The sequence below is a fragment of the Protomyctophum bolini genome, assembly GCF_963924005.1.
Source record: "Protomyctophum bolini genome assembly, chromosome: 1".
NCBI classification, from domain to species: domain Eukaryota; kingdom Metazoa; phylum Chordata; class Actinopteri; order Myctophiformes; family Myctophidae; genus Protomyctophum; species Protomyctophum bolini.
The window spans coordinates 46,877,108-46,894,054 of record NC_137862.1 but is presented as its reverse complement, the minus strand read 5'-3'; the positions used below and the strand labels follow the sequence as shown (position 1 = coordinate 46,894,054).

Genomic DNA, 16,947 nt, shown 5'->3' with positions numbered 1-16,947 from the left:
TAGCTGCATTGTCCATGCTGTTTGAATAGGAAGGACTACGTCCAGGGTTTAAAAACCCATCATTGAACACAATAAAAGACTTGCAGGGTAAATGACTACACAGTCAGTGTCTCTTCTCCGTGTCAGTAGATGGATCCGGTCGTCGTTTGTAAGTCTGATAAGCCACCATAGCGAGGATTTGCTCTCATAAACACAGATTGTTCGAGCTCATTCTCCCTAAATGTGCACTCGCTCACTACTCATTGAGCTGACGGTTACCTAGAAACCGTACGTAGCCAAGGGCTCTATCAGGATCCACTTGTGTTTGGTCTTGTTGTTGTGCTATCAGTTCTTTCTCAAGGTGGATGGTTGCAATCAGGGCATTCAGTGCAGCTCCAGATTTTCTTTCGTAGTCAGAGACTGTGTTTACACTTTCGGCGACAAAAACGACAAAATGACCGAGCATAGGCGGGTACTGTTACTGAGCTGCCCTTGAAGTGTTGCTCAACACACTCGTTGACAATATCAAGCGTGCGTCCACGTGTGTGGGGACAACAAGCGAGAAAGATATGAAGGAAAATAGAAAAGGCTAAAAGGTTAAAATAACAGGGAACTGGCTGGCAACAAGGATTCGTTTCCCCCCATTACGAGAGAAGGGGAGTGGACATTGTGAAACAAAAAAACATGACATGAGTGACACTTCACTGCGTCATTGGAGCGCTGAATAAAACTTGAAGCCAGTTCAACCTTGTTTATTAGCGTTTGTAGCGCGTCATGCAGGGACATGTGTCGGCTGTCAGTTCGTGCAGTATGTTCATGTTGCTGACTTCCACTGAAATGGCTTTGTAGCTTCAAGTGTGAACACAAAATAATGTATTCACACTAGCTGCTACTGTACAAAAGCTACAAAATGACCAAATGTTGTCAGCTACACTGTCATTGAGCCGCTGTTGACATGTTGCTCAGTGAAGTCATCAGGTGTGTGTCCGTGTCTGAGAGCCACGGGCGAGATACATAAAATAACAGGTACAGTAGGTGGCTGAAATTGGGAATGCATTGTTTCCCCCGCATTACAAGCAGGTATTGTGTGGAGAGAGAAAGAGAAGTGAGTGGTGACGCCTGCTTTTGTTGCGGGCGTCAAAAGCTTCATGCGTCGCGCGTCAGTTCGTATCTTCATGACGCTTGCATGAAAATGACTTCTGTGGCTGTGATGCTGCTATAGTGTGCATTATTTAGGCATTGACTCTCTGCAGTGTCCCTATATTCTGTGATGTATATCAAACCCATCCGTTCCTCATTAAATCGTGTAATTGTTGTTTTTTCGTTTAACTACAAAAGTGGCAGATTTACAAACTCTCAATATGTCACCTTCCAATAGAAGCCTTCTCAGCCTTAATTGTTTTTTGTCAGTGTATTATTTGGCAGCAACAGGAACGCTGTGCTGTGTTATTGTGTTGTGTTTGCGCTGTATAATTAAATATAAACACCAGGGTTAATATGGTTAAGGCTACAATCCGGGACTGACTTTAATGAGTAGAATGCCAAGCATTGTTGGCTTGTAGATCGGCTCCTTTTTTGGCAAGCGACGCTGGTACTACAGAGTATAAATGAACCCGGGTTCGAGAGGGCTCACCTTGGCTTCCCCACTGGCAGGGCAGGTGCAGCGGATATCTATATTTGTGCATGTAAACATTGTGCGTGCCCCGCGTGCGCTCGCTGCCAGCCACTGTGATGCACCGGAGTAGCTAATTTGGGTCACACTTTAGTTGCTGTATCCGTGACAACATTGTGTTTTTTTTGCCTCAGGGGCAGGAAGTAAGATGGAAATGTGATCGAGGCGTTCACAAAATAAACGCTGGAATGAGCAGTGTCTCCGACTCTCGGTTATGAAGAGCCATCCAAAAATATAGTGGAGATATATATATATATATATATTCATCTCCACTATATGTTTTTGTAAGTGTCTCTTTTAGTGCTATTTTTAACCACTTTCAACCTGGCCAACACTACAGTATGTATTAATACTTTTCCAAAGAACAACATTGTCATTATGAGCTTGAGCTTGTTGCTCTGCTCATATGACACAGGATAAAATATGGCTTAAGTTGACTTTTTGCTGTTACAAGGACATAAATAGTTCAGGTGCAGCAAAATCAAGGCATATGTCCTCAGTCACGATACAGCAAGCATGTCATGTCACCAGTGTTGTTTTCGTCGACTAAAACTATGATAAAAAAACGTTCGTCGACTACCTTTTTTCACTGACGAAAACTACACGTTGTGAGCTTGTAGATCGTCTATTTTCAGCAAGTGTAAATCAACTAAATCAACTGTAGATTTAGTCGACTAAAATCTTCTGACGTTTAGTCGACTAAAACTAGACTAACACTAAGACATTCCAGGTGACTAAATTAAGTTTCAGTCCAAAGACTATGACTAAACTAAAATCGAGATTTGCTGCCAAAAACAACACTGCATCCTAAGTTCGAAACCCCCTCCAACAACCAGTCCGTTGGGCGGGTATGTCCCAGGCTGGACCACCAGAGGAAACCATTTCCCAGTCCACCCGGTGTCATATCGTTCTCCGTAGCGTGGCTGATCCCATGGGCCCCAAAATCCACCCACTGTTGTTTTCCGACAGTGGACGGCCACACCGATAGAAGGCCAGATCCAACGCCTCTCTTCCCGGTAGCTGCTCATGGGATTTGGGAAGGAATACCGAGCAGCTGTCGTCGGTTGCCTTGTAGTATGCAAGCTTGCGATCCTGTTGAAGCACACAGTCCACAGAGGTTGCAAAATGCATCTCAAATCTGCACCCACTATACATTAACGGTGGTGGTTACGACGGAGCAGTTTAACGTCATGCTCAGGACTCACACGGGGCCGCGAAACTAGTTAGCAAGCCGGAGTCTCACACACACACACACACACACACACACACACACACACACACACACACACACACACACACACAGGATATAACATAACAGAGAGTCTCTGATAATGTCAAAAATGTAAATTGTAAAATTGGATCAGTCAGAATTTCAGAAATGAATGAATTAATCAATGAAATGAAAGAATTATATTCATCGAATGTCACACAAGGGAATTGAACCCGCGGGTCTCCCATGTGGAAAGCCAACATCTTAACCACTAAGCCAAATCAAATAAAAGGGATATCCCTAGGACTGAGAGCCACTCGGCTATACTGCATGAAATGTATCGAAATTATGGTCACTATTTCAAAGAGGCGCATAATTCTATTTGGTGCATCCATATAATAATGATAAGATGATTATACTGTTTATTGATGTTTATGGCCTAGGAAGCATGGTCTGATGAGGACACAAGTGGGAGGTGGATATTCTAGGCCAGTGTGTGTGTGTGTGTGTGTGTGTGTGTGTGTGTGTGTGTGTGTGTGGGTGTGCGCACCAGGCACTACTCCTTCCTTACGAGTACTAGAAGAGAAATGTTGTTTTCCTGGTGATGTTTAGAGCTAAACTTACTACTGGCAAAAAATGTATTTGGCAATGATTTGGCATTTAGGGGTTTGTTGTTTAGGGGCCATTTTTACGCACAAGAAAGGTAAAAATGATGTTAATTTATATGTATTTATGTGTGTGCACGTTTGCCTGTGTGAGACTGTGTCTGTGTGCGACTGTGCGTGCGGGCATGAGTGTGACTGTGCGTGCGTGTGTGAAGGAGTTATTTACATCAGACACAGGCTGTGTGTTTGATTAGTAAAGGTGATTACAGTCTGTGTTGTTTCTCACAGACACGTGATGACTTCCTGGGCCAGGTGGACGTTCCTCTCCATCAGATACCGGTGAGTCTCAATCTATCTCATCTAGCACAGCTGTGACATCCTCACCGTTCACTGAGAGAGTACACATAACCAAATGGACCCGAAGGTCCATCCCATAGTGTCCCCTAGGGTAGGTACCGTCACTAAAAACATGCAGTAATCCTGGTCTCTAAACTGCCCCCCCCTGGCCAGCCTGATGGAGGGGAAGGGAAATGGTTGGAATAACGTGTTCCTTCCACGTACTACGTCCAACCAGGGAAAATCCCCCCTGTCAGGTGTAAAAGGAACAACTTGGAACAACTCGGGCATGAAGGAAGCATGAGTTCAAGTCCGTTGCTCTCCCCTTGTCCCCCATATATCGGGACTAGGTTGGCGGAGGGTGTGTAGAGCCCAGGATCACATTAGATAATTGACACGGGGGTGAAAAATGGGTTACAAAATCGTGGGATATAAATTATAAGAAAATAAATAGAATGGTAGTGAATGGTGGTGGGAGCTGAACTATCGCTACTGCCATGTAGCGGTCTATGAGCCCCTATAGGCTTACGGCTTGTTTCCGTTGTGGCCCATGTATAACATCGGAATCGGTCAGAATCGATATCGACAGATTTGACCCTGCAAATAATTGGAGATCGGATATCGGCCATAATTTCATAATCTATGAGTATTCAGTGGCAGAATTTTGTCCAATCAGGAGAATACAAAGATACAAAGAAATGTCACTTACTGTGTACAGTTGTACACTACCTTTAACCCATTCTGGGCGGGAATCCCTTTTGGTGTTTTAAGCGTTACGTTAAACTTTAGCTATTGAAAAACAGCAGATCTACAAGCTCATAGCGCGCCACCGAGTGGCGTGCTATGAACTTGTAGGTCTGCTATAAAATGTGCCTCAAATCTTCCCGAAAATTGTCATGATTTAGAAAACTTTTTTTTAATTATTTCGACGTGAGACCTGAATGGGTTAACTCTGAGATATATACTGTGGTGTGTGGTTTTTTTCTGAATGGAAAGTTCATTTACATACAACCTTCCACCTCACTATGATCATTATGAGCATATAACCTGATATAACCCACATTTTACTGTAGCACGTCATACACTCGTAACCTCGCCCATATCAGCACATTACTATAAACATGTACAGTACACTGTTCCACATCAGTGTCCGTCGTTGTGTAAATACCATCCTTCATGTTTTATCATAATACAGCAACCAGAAATTGGCCCCCTGACTGTTTTGCATTTGTTACTGTCAGTTCAGTTTATGGTGGTGTGGTTGGTAGTAAAACACGAGTATTCATTCCACTGCCAGTTCGTACAGCTGTAAAAACGTGTGGTTTTGTTCCCTTTGCAGACGGAGAATCCCAACGCCGAACGGCCGTACACATTCAAAGACTTTCTGCTGCATCCACGAAGGTTGGCTTCATTTCACTGCCCGTCGAATTCCTTGTAACACTTTATATGAAACCCTCATTAATCGTTTACACTCAAAGCAGGTCAAGTATGAATGCATTATAATTGCTTTCAGTACACTCAATGCTTTAATGCATCATTATTATGACATAATCTGTATGGTTTTTATAACTATGAGAATCATAATAGTTGCAAAAACAAATGTCCGCGAGTGACCGGCAATTATGAAGTCTTATGACACGTGACCATAATAAAGTCATTATAAAATAATTCACAATGTGTTATGATTATCTTACAAAGCATTATGAATATTGATTTAGTACTCATCATTACTATTATACAATTAAGCAGATTATAATGCATTATAAGTTATTAAGAATACTTTCTCTCATACAAAATAAAATGTTATGTTTATTAACAGTGATTTTTACCTGCTTTAGACCTCTTTGTTTGTTTGTTTTATTTCCCAACGCAGCCACAAATCCAGAGTCAAGGGTCATTTGCGTCTCAAAATGACCTACTTGCCCAAAACGCCGTCAGGCTCAGAGGAGGAGTCTCCAGACCAGACTGAAGACACAGATGTAAGTTCATGTCATTCCTCAAGATCCCGTCGTGCCATGAGTCATGTCATTATACTTCTGAACATTTTCAGAAATTGTGAAAACACTGTAGCTATATACGTAAATATCTACATAAACCTATAACCAACGCCTTTAGATTCACATAGCTATTTATCCGATCCTTGTAGCATAGCTATTTTCGCTATTTTTGAACATTGTGAGCTTACAGATCTGCCATTTTATAGTATAGCATATACATGTAGAGCTTACGTGGTTATCTAACATCCCTTTATTTGTTTGTTTTCACTTACGTACTGTACGTACTGTATCTCGTGTTGAATTTGTCTGCGGGAGGATTCATTTTGGGCCCTCAGTGGGGCCCTCGAAGGGCCCTCTGCCATCAAGCTCTGGTTCACAGCGTGAAGGGACAGACGCCAGGCTTCATGTCCCTCTGCTTGAAGGACATTTTGTCTGTCACAGTGTTGGCTCTTTGTCGACAATATCACTGGCACTTCACTATTCTTCTATTCAACCGGCATTCCAAATTCCGAGGCAAACAAACATTCAGCAAAAAATAGCACATCTATTGTTGTGACTGTGAGCTTGTAGACTGGCTATTATCAGTGAAGAGATTTGGTGTAGACTGATAATAATAGAGGACCTACTGTAGTATAGAGGGTATAACCGGAATGCTTGCCTCAAAACACCCTCAGCCCTCATTGTTTTCCTGCCAACCCCGCTTGTTGGGGGCGGTTCTTGTATTCTTGTACTTGTGTTACGGGGATAATAAGGTTATAAATACATTTAGGGTTAGGCATAGTTTTACTCGGGGTTAAGTTTAGGAATAGGGCTAGGTTTTGGCACAGTTTTTACCGAGGTTATAAGGAATAAGGTTAAGTTTAGGCATAGTTTACTCGGGTTACGTTTAGGAATACCAGGTCGAGACAGTTCAGAGTTTGCTGGAATTGCGCCCTGAGGCGAGCGTTCTGGTATTCATATAGAGACCCTGGTTTAAGTGGTTAATAAAAAAAATCACACCCGTGTGAACTGAGTGGTGCAACCCGCCTCTCTCTCTCTCATTAGCAGGCAACAGGACAGCACTATCCCTCTCTCTGTTTCTGGCACAACAGCGCCCCTACTGGTACTCATTATACTGGTGCTCATTAACCAACACATAGGTGAACACATAGGTGAACACACGGACACGGACATTGCTGTTCCTTGGAATGGTTGCACCACTCAAAAAACACAATTGAAAGTCCAAGACTGATAACAACTGAAATAAATTGCGATACTTCTCTTTAGCTACTGGATGAAAGTTTTGAATATTGTTTTTGAGATTGTAGCATCTCTCATCTTTCCACCACATTCAAGTCTAAAATAATGTAAATTGAATTCAGACTTTTTGTTCCTCAGGCTACATGCTCATTTAAAACGTACAGTAACACCGTCTCGGGGACACTGTGTCCATGAGGCCGGACTATATTTGTCACTGTGGAGAGAAAATATGCTGACATCCTCCTTAAGCCTGATTTATACTTGGCACCTCCTTTGTAGGCAGATCTACAAGTTCAGAATGTGCTGTGGCGCCACTCACTCGTGGACTTGTAACTCTGCTGTTTTCAGCGTGCGACACCTGCGTGCAGCAAAGTATATAAATCAGGCTTTTGTGTGGTTTGAGGCCAACAACACAGCCTGGCAGCTCTCCATGCTGGCCTGGGAACCTTTGGAGTAACTGCCAACGCTTCTCCGACGGCTAACAATAATAACACTAGAACGATGCAATTAGCAATTGCAAGTGTGGTTGGCTCCTGTAATACATTTTTTACCAGGCTTTATATAAGCAGAGATGGCGATGTTATAAATGTTTCTTGAAAATATCCACTTTCTAATTTTTCTTTGGTTTGTGTTGGTGTTTGTGCTAAACCCATTTTGGGCGCGAACCCCTTTTGGTGTTAGCATTATGTTATGCTTTAGCTATTTTTGAAAAATCGATGAACGACTGACATAGAAACATAGCTTTTTCAGAAAACTGTCAGGAAGACATTTTTAGAATCTGATCTCAGGTCAAAATGGGTTAAATAAAACATCAGGTACACTTGGTAGCAAACTCGTCAGGTGTAGGGATGGGCAATTAATTGGTCATCACGTCGGTATCGGCTGGTATTGGCCTTAAAAATGCAATATCGGTATCGAATCGATAACAAAATAATATATTGGTTTTAGCAGATATTTTATTTTATAATAATTATGTTGAAAAATAAATAAAAAAGCCTGGGAAAAAGGCTTTTGTGATGAAGGCTGCAAATATCGGTGTTTTCCGGGGAAAGCTTTCAAAAGAGTCAACACGTTTTTAATAAAAAATACTACATTCAAGCTGTTTGTGATGAACATTTCAATAACGGTGCATCCCTAGTTTTTGGAATAAAGAGGCATTTCTTTTTTCAAATTCAGTGTTTTTTTTTCAGAATGGACAAAACTATTTTAATTTTTTAACACAGAATGAAATCATATCTATATCGGTTATCGGCCATAACAGCAATTAATTATAATATCAGATATCGATATCGGCCAAAATGTCCCATCGCACAGCCGTAATTAGGTGTGGTCATCGGCGCTCGCCCTCAGACCTCGTAGTCGGGGTTCTTGCGGAGGATGACGAAGCCCTCCAGGACGGGCGTGAGCGCCAGGTACTGCTCGGTGGCGAGCTCGGCGCGCTCCCCGTGCGCCAGCAGCACGGGCGTGGTGTGCGTCTGGAAGCCCGTGATGGCCTTGGGCCTCCCCGCCTGGCCCACCACGTCCAGCGCCTGGCCCACGCGCACCGACACGGGCAGCGGCTGCAGCGCCTCGTCCAGCGTGACCAGCATGCGCGGCTGCATGGCGGCCACCAGGCCGTACAGGATGTAGTGCGAGCGCCCCAGCACCACGTTCCGCACGTCCAGGAAGGACACGAGCACGGCCAGCAGGCCCGCCACGGCCGTGCGGCTCATCAGCTGCCGGTCGCTGTGGTAGGGGCACAGCGTCAGCGTGCCCTTGCCCAGGTGCGTGAGGCCCTGCGCCAGGCGCACCATGAACAGGTTGCCGGGGTCCTTGGCGTGGTACTGCGCCAGCTGCCGCAGCATGGCGGCCAGCCGGGCGTTGTTGGTGCCGGCGCCCACCACGCCCATGGCGAAGATGGCGTTGTGCGCCACCTCGGGGTCCTGGTCGTGGGAGAACTTGCCGAGCGTGTCGAGGACGACGAGGCGCGGGTTGGACGCCGAGACCAGCGCCAGGGCCAGCGGCACGGCGCGCCGCAGCGCCGGCTCGCCGTAGCGCAGCAGGTGGCCGAAGGTGCGCAGCGCCATCTCGGCGCCGATCTCCTCGCCCATGGCGACGAGCGCGATGCCCAGCACGGCCACGCCCTGGTGGCAGCCCGCCATGTCGTCCTTGTCCTTCTTGCCGTCCTTCTTGTCCTCGGAGCCGTCCTTGTCCTTGGCCTCGTCGTGGCGCTCGCCGCACACGTGCAGCAGCCTCTGCACCTTGAGCACGTTGCCCGAGCCGGCGTAGGCGCAGGCGTCCACCAGCGTGTGGGCGAAGCTGCGGAAGGGCTCGGGCACCACCTGCAGCGCGGCCAGCGTGGCCTCGGCGGCCTCGCCGCGGCCCAGGTGCACCAGGCCCAGGCCCAGCGCCAGCCAGCGGGCGTACGTGTCGCGCTGCAGCAGCTCCTGCTCGCCCGCGCGCTGCGTCCGCTCGATGAGCGTCTCTACGATGGCCTCGGTGACGCGGCCGCTGCACGAGCCCACGGCCACCATGCCGCAGGCCAGCGCCGCCACGCCCGACACCTCGGCGCCCGACTTGGCGTCGGCCATGACGGGCAGCAGCAGCTCCAGCACCTCCTCCTTGCCGGAGCCGGCGTAGGCCAGGCCCAGGCCGAAGGCGGCGCCGATGCGCACGGCGGCGCTGGCGTTGGTCACGTAGTCGGAGAGCAGCGCCAGCGCCGGGTCGCACTCGCTGGCCACGCCGCAGGTGACGATGCCGCAGGCGAGCAGCGCGCCCGCCTTGATGTGCTCGTCGTTGGAGTAGAGGTACTTGTCGATCTGCGTGAGGCCGCCGTCCACGTCCCACAGCAGCACCAGACCCAGCGAGGCGGCGGCGCTCATCATGCCGTGCTCCTTGTTCTTGTACAGCCACTTGTTGCCGTCGTCCGTCAGCAGCCGGTCGCTGCCGAAGCCGGCGTTCACGAAGCCGTTGACGAAGGACGACGCCAGGTTGCGGCGCGCCGAGTCCACCTGGGAGCCGCCGCCCGAGTCCCCCCCGCCGCCCCCCCCGAAGCGCCCGCTCTCCAGGTGGCTCTTGTAGATGTCGTCGGGCGTCTTGGGCTCGGCGATGTCCAGCTCCTTGGCCAGCGACAGGAAGTTGGCGTTGAGGTGCACGTTGGACATGATGTCGCGCAGCTCCTCGTGGTGGACCTCCGTGGCGTCCTCGTCCAGCTCCAGGAAGACGCCGTGGCGCGCCAGCATGAAGGCCATCTCCTTCTGCACGGCCGCGTCGCGGCACGACGTGAACACGTCGCGCACCAGCGGCGTGTCGTTCAGCATGAGCGCCAGGCGCAGCGCCTCGGGGTGGCGGTCGAAGCGCCGGAAGATGCCCAGGGCGCAGCGGAGCAGCGCCGCGTCCTCGGGCTCGGGGACGTAGCGCACGCAGCTGGCCAGGTAGAGGCACACCTTGGCGTAGCTGTCGCGGTCCACGTAGCCCTCCAGCAGCTCCAGCCGCTCCATCTCCATCAGGAGGTCGCACGCCTCGTGCTCGGCGTTGTGCGCCATGTTGTACGGCACGATCTCCCTCGCCAGCCGCAGCAGCGTCTGCTCCTGCTGCGGCGTCCTGCTGCCGTCCTCCGCCGTCGTGGCCTGCCACTCCTTGGCCACCTCGCCCGCCAGGTGCCTCACGTACTCGTGTCCCCAGGAGGCCAGCTCCTCCTGCGAGCCCAGCAGGCGGTAGTGGAGGCACTCCCTCTCGCCGCCGCCACCGCCAGCCGTCATGGCCAGCACCGAGAGCACGTCGGCGCAGAAGAGCTTGTCCTCCCCGGCCGGCATGGCCTCGTAGAGGGCCCGGAGTGTGGCGTAGTGCGGCCGCAGGAACTTCAGGGGCTTGGGCACGGAGGTCATGGAGGTGGTGGAGGAGCGGATGAGTCTCCTCATCTCCTCCAGGGCGGGCCGGTGCTGGGCGCTGTCCTCCTCGCCCAGGCGCTCCACCATCAGCTCCAGGTGGTCCTGCAGCTGCTTGTCCTCCTCCGAGAGCTCCTGGTCATCGCCCCCCTTCTTCTCCTTCTTCTCCACGATCTCCTTGCGCTTGTCCTTGTTAACGTTCATGGTTACAGAATGACGGACGGCGAAACATTATGAACTCTTTATCACGTGGGTTTATATGAGTGGAGATGCTGATGTCAGATGTCATACGTCGTAATAATTGGAATAATGTAGATCCCCATAGACCAATATGGCATCAGCATGATGACATAATAGTGGAAAACCCCCCATAGACCCACATGACGTCAGAAGTTCCTCTAGAAACGTACAATTATACTGACAATAACAACTGTCTGGCTGTCCTGTGGGCCAACCACGCTAATAATCATCTATAAATACGCAGACTCTCTGCCTAATATCTGCGTGAATATAATACACCCCATTGTCTGAGCTGCCGTTGTACTCGACTACCCATTGTCATAGTGCATCAGTGCTATGATGACGTCATACTGATGACATCAGGGAGCTCCCTGGGTCGTCCTCAGACGGAGCCCCTCCATCGTCGCTTCCAGTCATCCCGGTTCTCCGTATACATCTAGGCCAGCTCGTTGGTGCTTTGTGCTCCTGGCGTGTCGTTCTTGGGTACATCCACATCATTGTGTTAATGTGGGACGTCATCGCGACCGGTGCCCGTGTGTTGGTTCCCACAGCACTATAGTTTGCTGCATGGTTGGCAGCTCTTGGTATAATATGGGCATATCATGGACACAGACAAGACGAGGAGATACTGAGATCTCCATACAGCTTTATGAGCATGACAGGGACACCCGACAGATTTGTGGAAACAAACACCCTCGACGGGGCAAGGAAAGTCTCCTTAAACGTTTACCGGCCAGACGCATGTGGTTCTTATTGGGATTACTATTGCATCAGGTATCAGTGATGTAAATAGGTTTTCAATGTAATGAGTCCCGGCATGCAGGGATGGTCTTTTCGATGAGTCCCACTTCAACAATGTCATATTTTGCCATTTTTACAAATTATATTCATGTAGAAAACAGAAGAAGAATTTATTATTATAACTAAAGCTATAGCAAAATATTGCATATTTTTTTTAAATTCTTTTTACTGTACATGCTGAGTACAGTAGTGCATCCCGTGGATGCAGAGGTCGTTGTTTTATTTATTTTATTATTTATTTATTAACGATAAACTGCTTTTTGGGATGCAAAATGCATCCTATTTTAATCTCTGAGGTATAATGAGGGCATGAATATATTATACAAACTATTGTGGAGAAATAATGAAAACGTGAATTCTTCATAAAACATTAGCAGAATCAAACAGCCAGTACAGTAAGCAAGGTATAAACAAACACGTACATCAAATGCATAGAGACAGTGCAGCGCCTCAGTCTGTGTGGTCTATATGCAAAGGTCTTTCGGTACAAGTACATTTTTAGAAGTGACTTGAAATAAGACACCAATTTAGTAATAATGATATTGTGGATCCCGTGTGCATGTGCTATAGGTTGTGTAACAGTGTATCTTTGTGTATTTTTGTTTATTCAGCCCAGCTGGGAGTATCTGGAGGGCCAGGACATGTCGGGTCCGAGACAGAACCACCTGCTGCCCGCGCTGCCCCCTGGCTGGGAGGAGAGGCAGGACAACCTGCACAGAACCTACTTTGTGAACCATGAGAACAGAACCACGCAATGGGTCAGACCCACAGTACTGTAAGACTCTTAATACTGTCCTTATGTATCTCTCTAACTATAAATGCACCAAGTCTCTCTGTGTGTGTGTGTGTGTGTGTGTGTGTGTGTGTATGTCTGTAATCCACGTAACCCGAGAACCGTTCGCCCCACCTACTTCAAATTCGACACACGCGTTCCACACCCCCACAGGGAGTAAAGTGCCCGGTGTCGAGTCGACCCAAGGTTGTCCAGAACCGCCACAAAAGGCCTCTGCCCCGCCCGGGCCACAACTGACGTCACAAGGCCTCTGCCCGGGCCAGACTCCATATTTGGGCATGTGGGTACGGGTTCGTCCCACGGTCCCACCGACTTCTGACACCCTTCTGACATCTGCATAGACTCCGTATTTGGGCATTCTTGACAAAATAACTTCATATATGGGCATAAAAGGGGATACCGTTGACATGACAAGTACCGCGAGGGAAAGTTGAAAAGACACAAGGCGGGTCGACCGGGATTACGGCAAATGTATACACCGCCATGCAAAGTATATATTATAAATGGAGCTTAATTGTCATCTGAAGAGTCCTCACTGTGGTTGATATTTCAAAATGTGCGTGCGTGTGTCTTTTCAGTGACTGTGAAGAACAGAACGGTAACATGGAGGCCCAGCATGCGTTCACGACACGCAGACAGATCTCAGACCACGATGACACGGACAGACAAGAATCTCCTGAGGTAATTCTACGGTGTTGGCTGGAAATCACCCCTGAGCTATATCTCTGGGACGGGGTCTTTCCTTATCCTTTACATGAGTTTGGCATGTTATAATGTAGTAGACTCTGGAAAAGCATTCCAGCTGCCAGCTCGTAGCGTGGCTCGTTAGGCAATATACTTTGAATCCATACCTCCTGGGTTGAGTGGGTTCGAATCCTGCTCACGCCATCGTTTTTGTGTCCACCGCAAACAACTTAATTTTTTTCGGATAAAGTGACGTTTGCTTTGGTCTATGTTTGTTCCATTCTTTTGTTTGTCCATGTTACACATATAGCGTTGGGCCATAATATGGACTAAATCGAATATTGCAATGGTTTGGACCAAAAACTATTTATATTGCAGCGTGTCGATAATATAATTCCCAGTTATGACGCGCTGTGTGCTTGTAGCCAAGTGGCACACAGAACAGGAGGAGTCTCTCCTGTTTACGTGGATTAAAGTTCTCAGTCGCCACGGCTGCTTTCAGTCATTTGGGTTCTGGAGATGCCAGCATTTCTTCTATACGAGGGGTAGGTCTGCTATTTTAGAAAAACCGAAGAACGACTGACAGTTCAGAAAACTGTCCGGATGTATAGAAGACATTTTTAGAATCTGATCTCAGGCCTAAATGAGTTAAATCCTGTGTTCCTGTCGTCTGCGCTCAGAGCTGGGAGATCATCACGGAGGACGAGTCCACCTTGTACCACAGCTCCACCCCTCCCCCCCACCACCCCCCGCCTCTGGACTTCCATCCTCTGCCCGACGACCTGGGTCGTCTGGCGCTGTCCGGAGCCATGCCGCCGGGCGAGCGCCGCCTCTCGCAGACGGTGAGTCTTCATTGTAAATGGGTGAATGGTGCATCCATATATAGCGCCTTTTATCCAAGACACTTTACCTTTACATGGATTGTGTGCATTACATTCATTCACCCATTCACACACCGATGGCGGAGGAAACCATGCAAGGCTACCAAGTACCAACCTGCACATTGGGAGCAATTAGGGGGTTAAGTGTCTTGCTCAAGGACACTTCGACACTGACTCTGGGGGAGCCAGGACCTGGGAGCCTTGCGGTTCCCATCCGGCCACTCTGCCCCTGAGCCACTACCGCCCCTATTCCTTCCAAAGCCGAGTTCCGTTCCCCCCCCCCCCCCCCTTTCCTGAGGACAGGGGTTTGAGGGTTTGTGGGTCCCATTTGTGGGTCGCGAACACATTTTTATGGGTCCCTTAGTTTTTTGGTTTTAAACATGGCAGCCATTCAGCCATTTGGTGTGTGTACTTTAAACACACTGGTCATGACATTCACAATCCTTCCATGTGAGCACTCCTTAATTAAGGCCTAATGAGTCACAGATTTCATTTCATGCAGTGCCCCCTGTTTTGTTAGAGGTCCACTGGGACTTAATAGGTGATCGCCAAAGTTTAAAGGGTAAGACCACTTTTTCTTTTAGAGGTTTTGGTTGTTTTCTTACCTTATTATGGGCAAACTCCATTCCATGAGTTATTTCGCTCCGTTGTGCTGTTTATTAGCAATAAGAAATAAAAACAGTCGCTCATTGACTTTTTTTTTAAACGGCTCTCAAAGTCACTCTTTTAGCATATAAATCAACGCAACCAAAGCTGATTCTGACAGTTTATGACATCAGAAATGCAATTCATGCGGTTTTATTTTTAATTAAAATAAATCACTGCTGTTCGCGTTGAGTAAGAAACGATCTGATTGGACAAAAACTGTACACCACTCCTGAAGCGTATTATTGGAATGCCATTGATTGATCCACGACGGGGATGTAAACAAATGGATTTGATCTCGTCCTTGTTTACTTGTTTACAAATGAAACCTCGCAAGATGTCCCCGCGAGAGTTGGGGAACGCCGGAGTACTGCTTCAGTCCAACCAAAATAGTAACTTCATAAATCTATCTTAAAAGACGAAAATATAACCGAATGAGTTTTCCTGATGTCATAAACTGTCCGAATCAGCTTTTGTTGCGTTGGTTTATGTGCTAAAAGAGTGACTTTGAGAGCTGTTTCCCCGTTACAATGACTATTTTTTATTTCTTAAATTAACTCATGGAATAAGGTAAGAAAACAACCCAAACCCCTCAAAAAGTTGTCTTACCCTGCTTTAACTTATGACAAACCTCGGCTCACTCTGGCCAAGAGTACTTGTGCCAGCTCCACATTTCATCTGTACAGTATATACGTATATGTGACTAAATTTGACTGAGGGACATAGCTTCAAATTGACATATTGGTTGTTCAGTTTGACCCACCAGTTTTGGAGACATGGCTTATATAGAGTAATTTCTTACTCTATAATCGCGAGTTGCGAAAACAGGCTTGAAAGGTTCACTTTCTGTGGTCTCTAACATTACACCTAGCTACATGTTTAAGCATTTATTTCATATTTACATTTCAGCTCTTGACACTTATCTCAGACATGCTCTGGTATGTGAAGAGTTTCCCTGTGCTATTAACTCATTTTGGTGAAAAGCTGTAGTTTGCGCGATGGCAAGCTGGAGTTTGCGCGATGGCAGTCTCTCAGTCTGGTCACATATGTAGTTCAGGAGGTGTCCCAGTGGTTCCCAAACAACTTAACCACGTGACCCCCGAAATGTGATGTCTCCCTCGGGACCCAAACTGGACCCAAACTGTCCAGGGCTATAACGAAGGGAAGGGGGCGAGATGAGTGTCTCCTTGCAAACACCCCAGCCAGGAGGTCAGACTCCTCAATGTTGCCGTGTTGAGAGGTCATCAACCTTACATGGCTCATATGGCCTCCATGAGTATGTTGGGAGGAACACCATACATAGGTCTTGACCCCCTTGCTCCCATAGCATGCAGGAATGCTACGCATTTTAATGAATGCTACAGACGTAACGTACAGTACAGACTTTCATTCTAAAGGGTGCTGCATGCTGCTGGCCCTAAAAAAAGAATGTGTGCGTTTGACACTTTCAAAAACACACTTTTCAGGATCACTCCAGTAATTCCAGCCATTCCAGCCGTAGAGGAAGTGCCCAAACCTCGTCGTTATTAGAGGAACATCCTGTGCATCCCGTGGTGAGTATTGTGGTCTTTTTATAAATGTATTTTTTTTTTCTGGAAAAACCTCATGGTTCTATATCAGTGGTTCTCAATATTTCATGTCAAGGACCCCAAACAATTATTATGTAATATTCCTCCGACCCCCATCTGAAAATATGTTGTTCCGGGGAGATTTGAGTTAAAAACTGAAACTCTTGAAAGAATATTCAAAGATTTGAGGCACATTTTCACGATCTTTCAAAAATAGCAGACCTACAAGCTTGTAGATCTGCTATTTTTCAATAGCTAAAGTATAACATAATGCTTAGTTAAAACACCAAAAGGGGTTCCCGGCCAAAATGTGTTAAGAGCTTCGTCTGTCCATAACGTTTAGGCCCTACCCGGCATTCGAACCCCAGTCTCCCATTATGAGAATGGAACCAAATGGAACCCTTCTGGTACACTCTCTGAGTTACAGAAGG

At 47.5% G+C, this 16,947-nt stretch overlaps 2 protein-coding genes across 3 annotated transcripts in view; one reads left to right on the top strand and one right to left on the bottom strand.

Annotated features, from left to right (window-relative positions):
- nedd4a (NEDD4 E3 ubiquitin protein ligase a) overlaps window positions 1-16,947 on the top strand; it is a 57,834-nt gene that overhangs the window by 20,595 nt on the left and 20,292 nt on the right. For both annotated transcript variants that reach the window (XM_080760701.1, XM_080760700.1), the window contains 7 exons: window positions 3,755-3,805; window positions 5,142-5,203; window positions 5,676-5,781; window positions 12,557-12,720; window positions 13,317-13,419; window positions 14,103-14,264; window positions 16,415-16,501. In XM_080760701.1, coding sequence (XP_080616827.1) covers window positions 3,755-3,805; window positions 5,142-5,203; window positions 5,676-5,781; window positions 12,557-12,720; window positions 13,317-13,419; window positions 14,103-14,264; window positions 16,415-16,501 — 735 coding nt within the window. The remainder of the gene's footprint in view (window positions 1-3,754; window positions 3,806-5,141; window positions 5,204-5,675; window positions 5,782-12,556; window positions 12,721-13,316; window positions 13,420-14,102; window positions 14,265-16,414; window positions 16,502-16,947) is intronic.
- On the bottom strand, window positions 8,385-11,108 carry LOC308314611 (26S proteasome non-ATPase regulatory subunit 2-like; the record flags this gene model as incomplete). The annotated part of the gene is made up of 1 exon (XM_080762243.1): window positions 8,385-11,108. One exon carries the CDS (start codon window positions 11,106-11,108, stop codon window positions 8,385-8,387), a length of 2,724 nt encoding a protein of 907 aa, XP_080618369.1.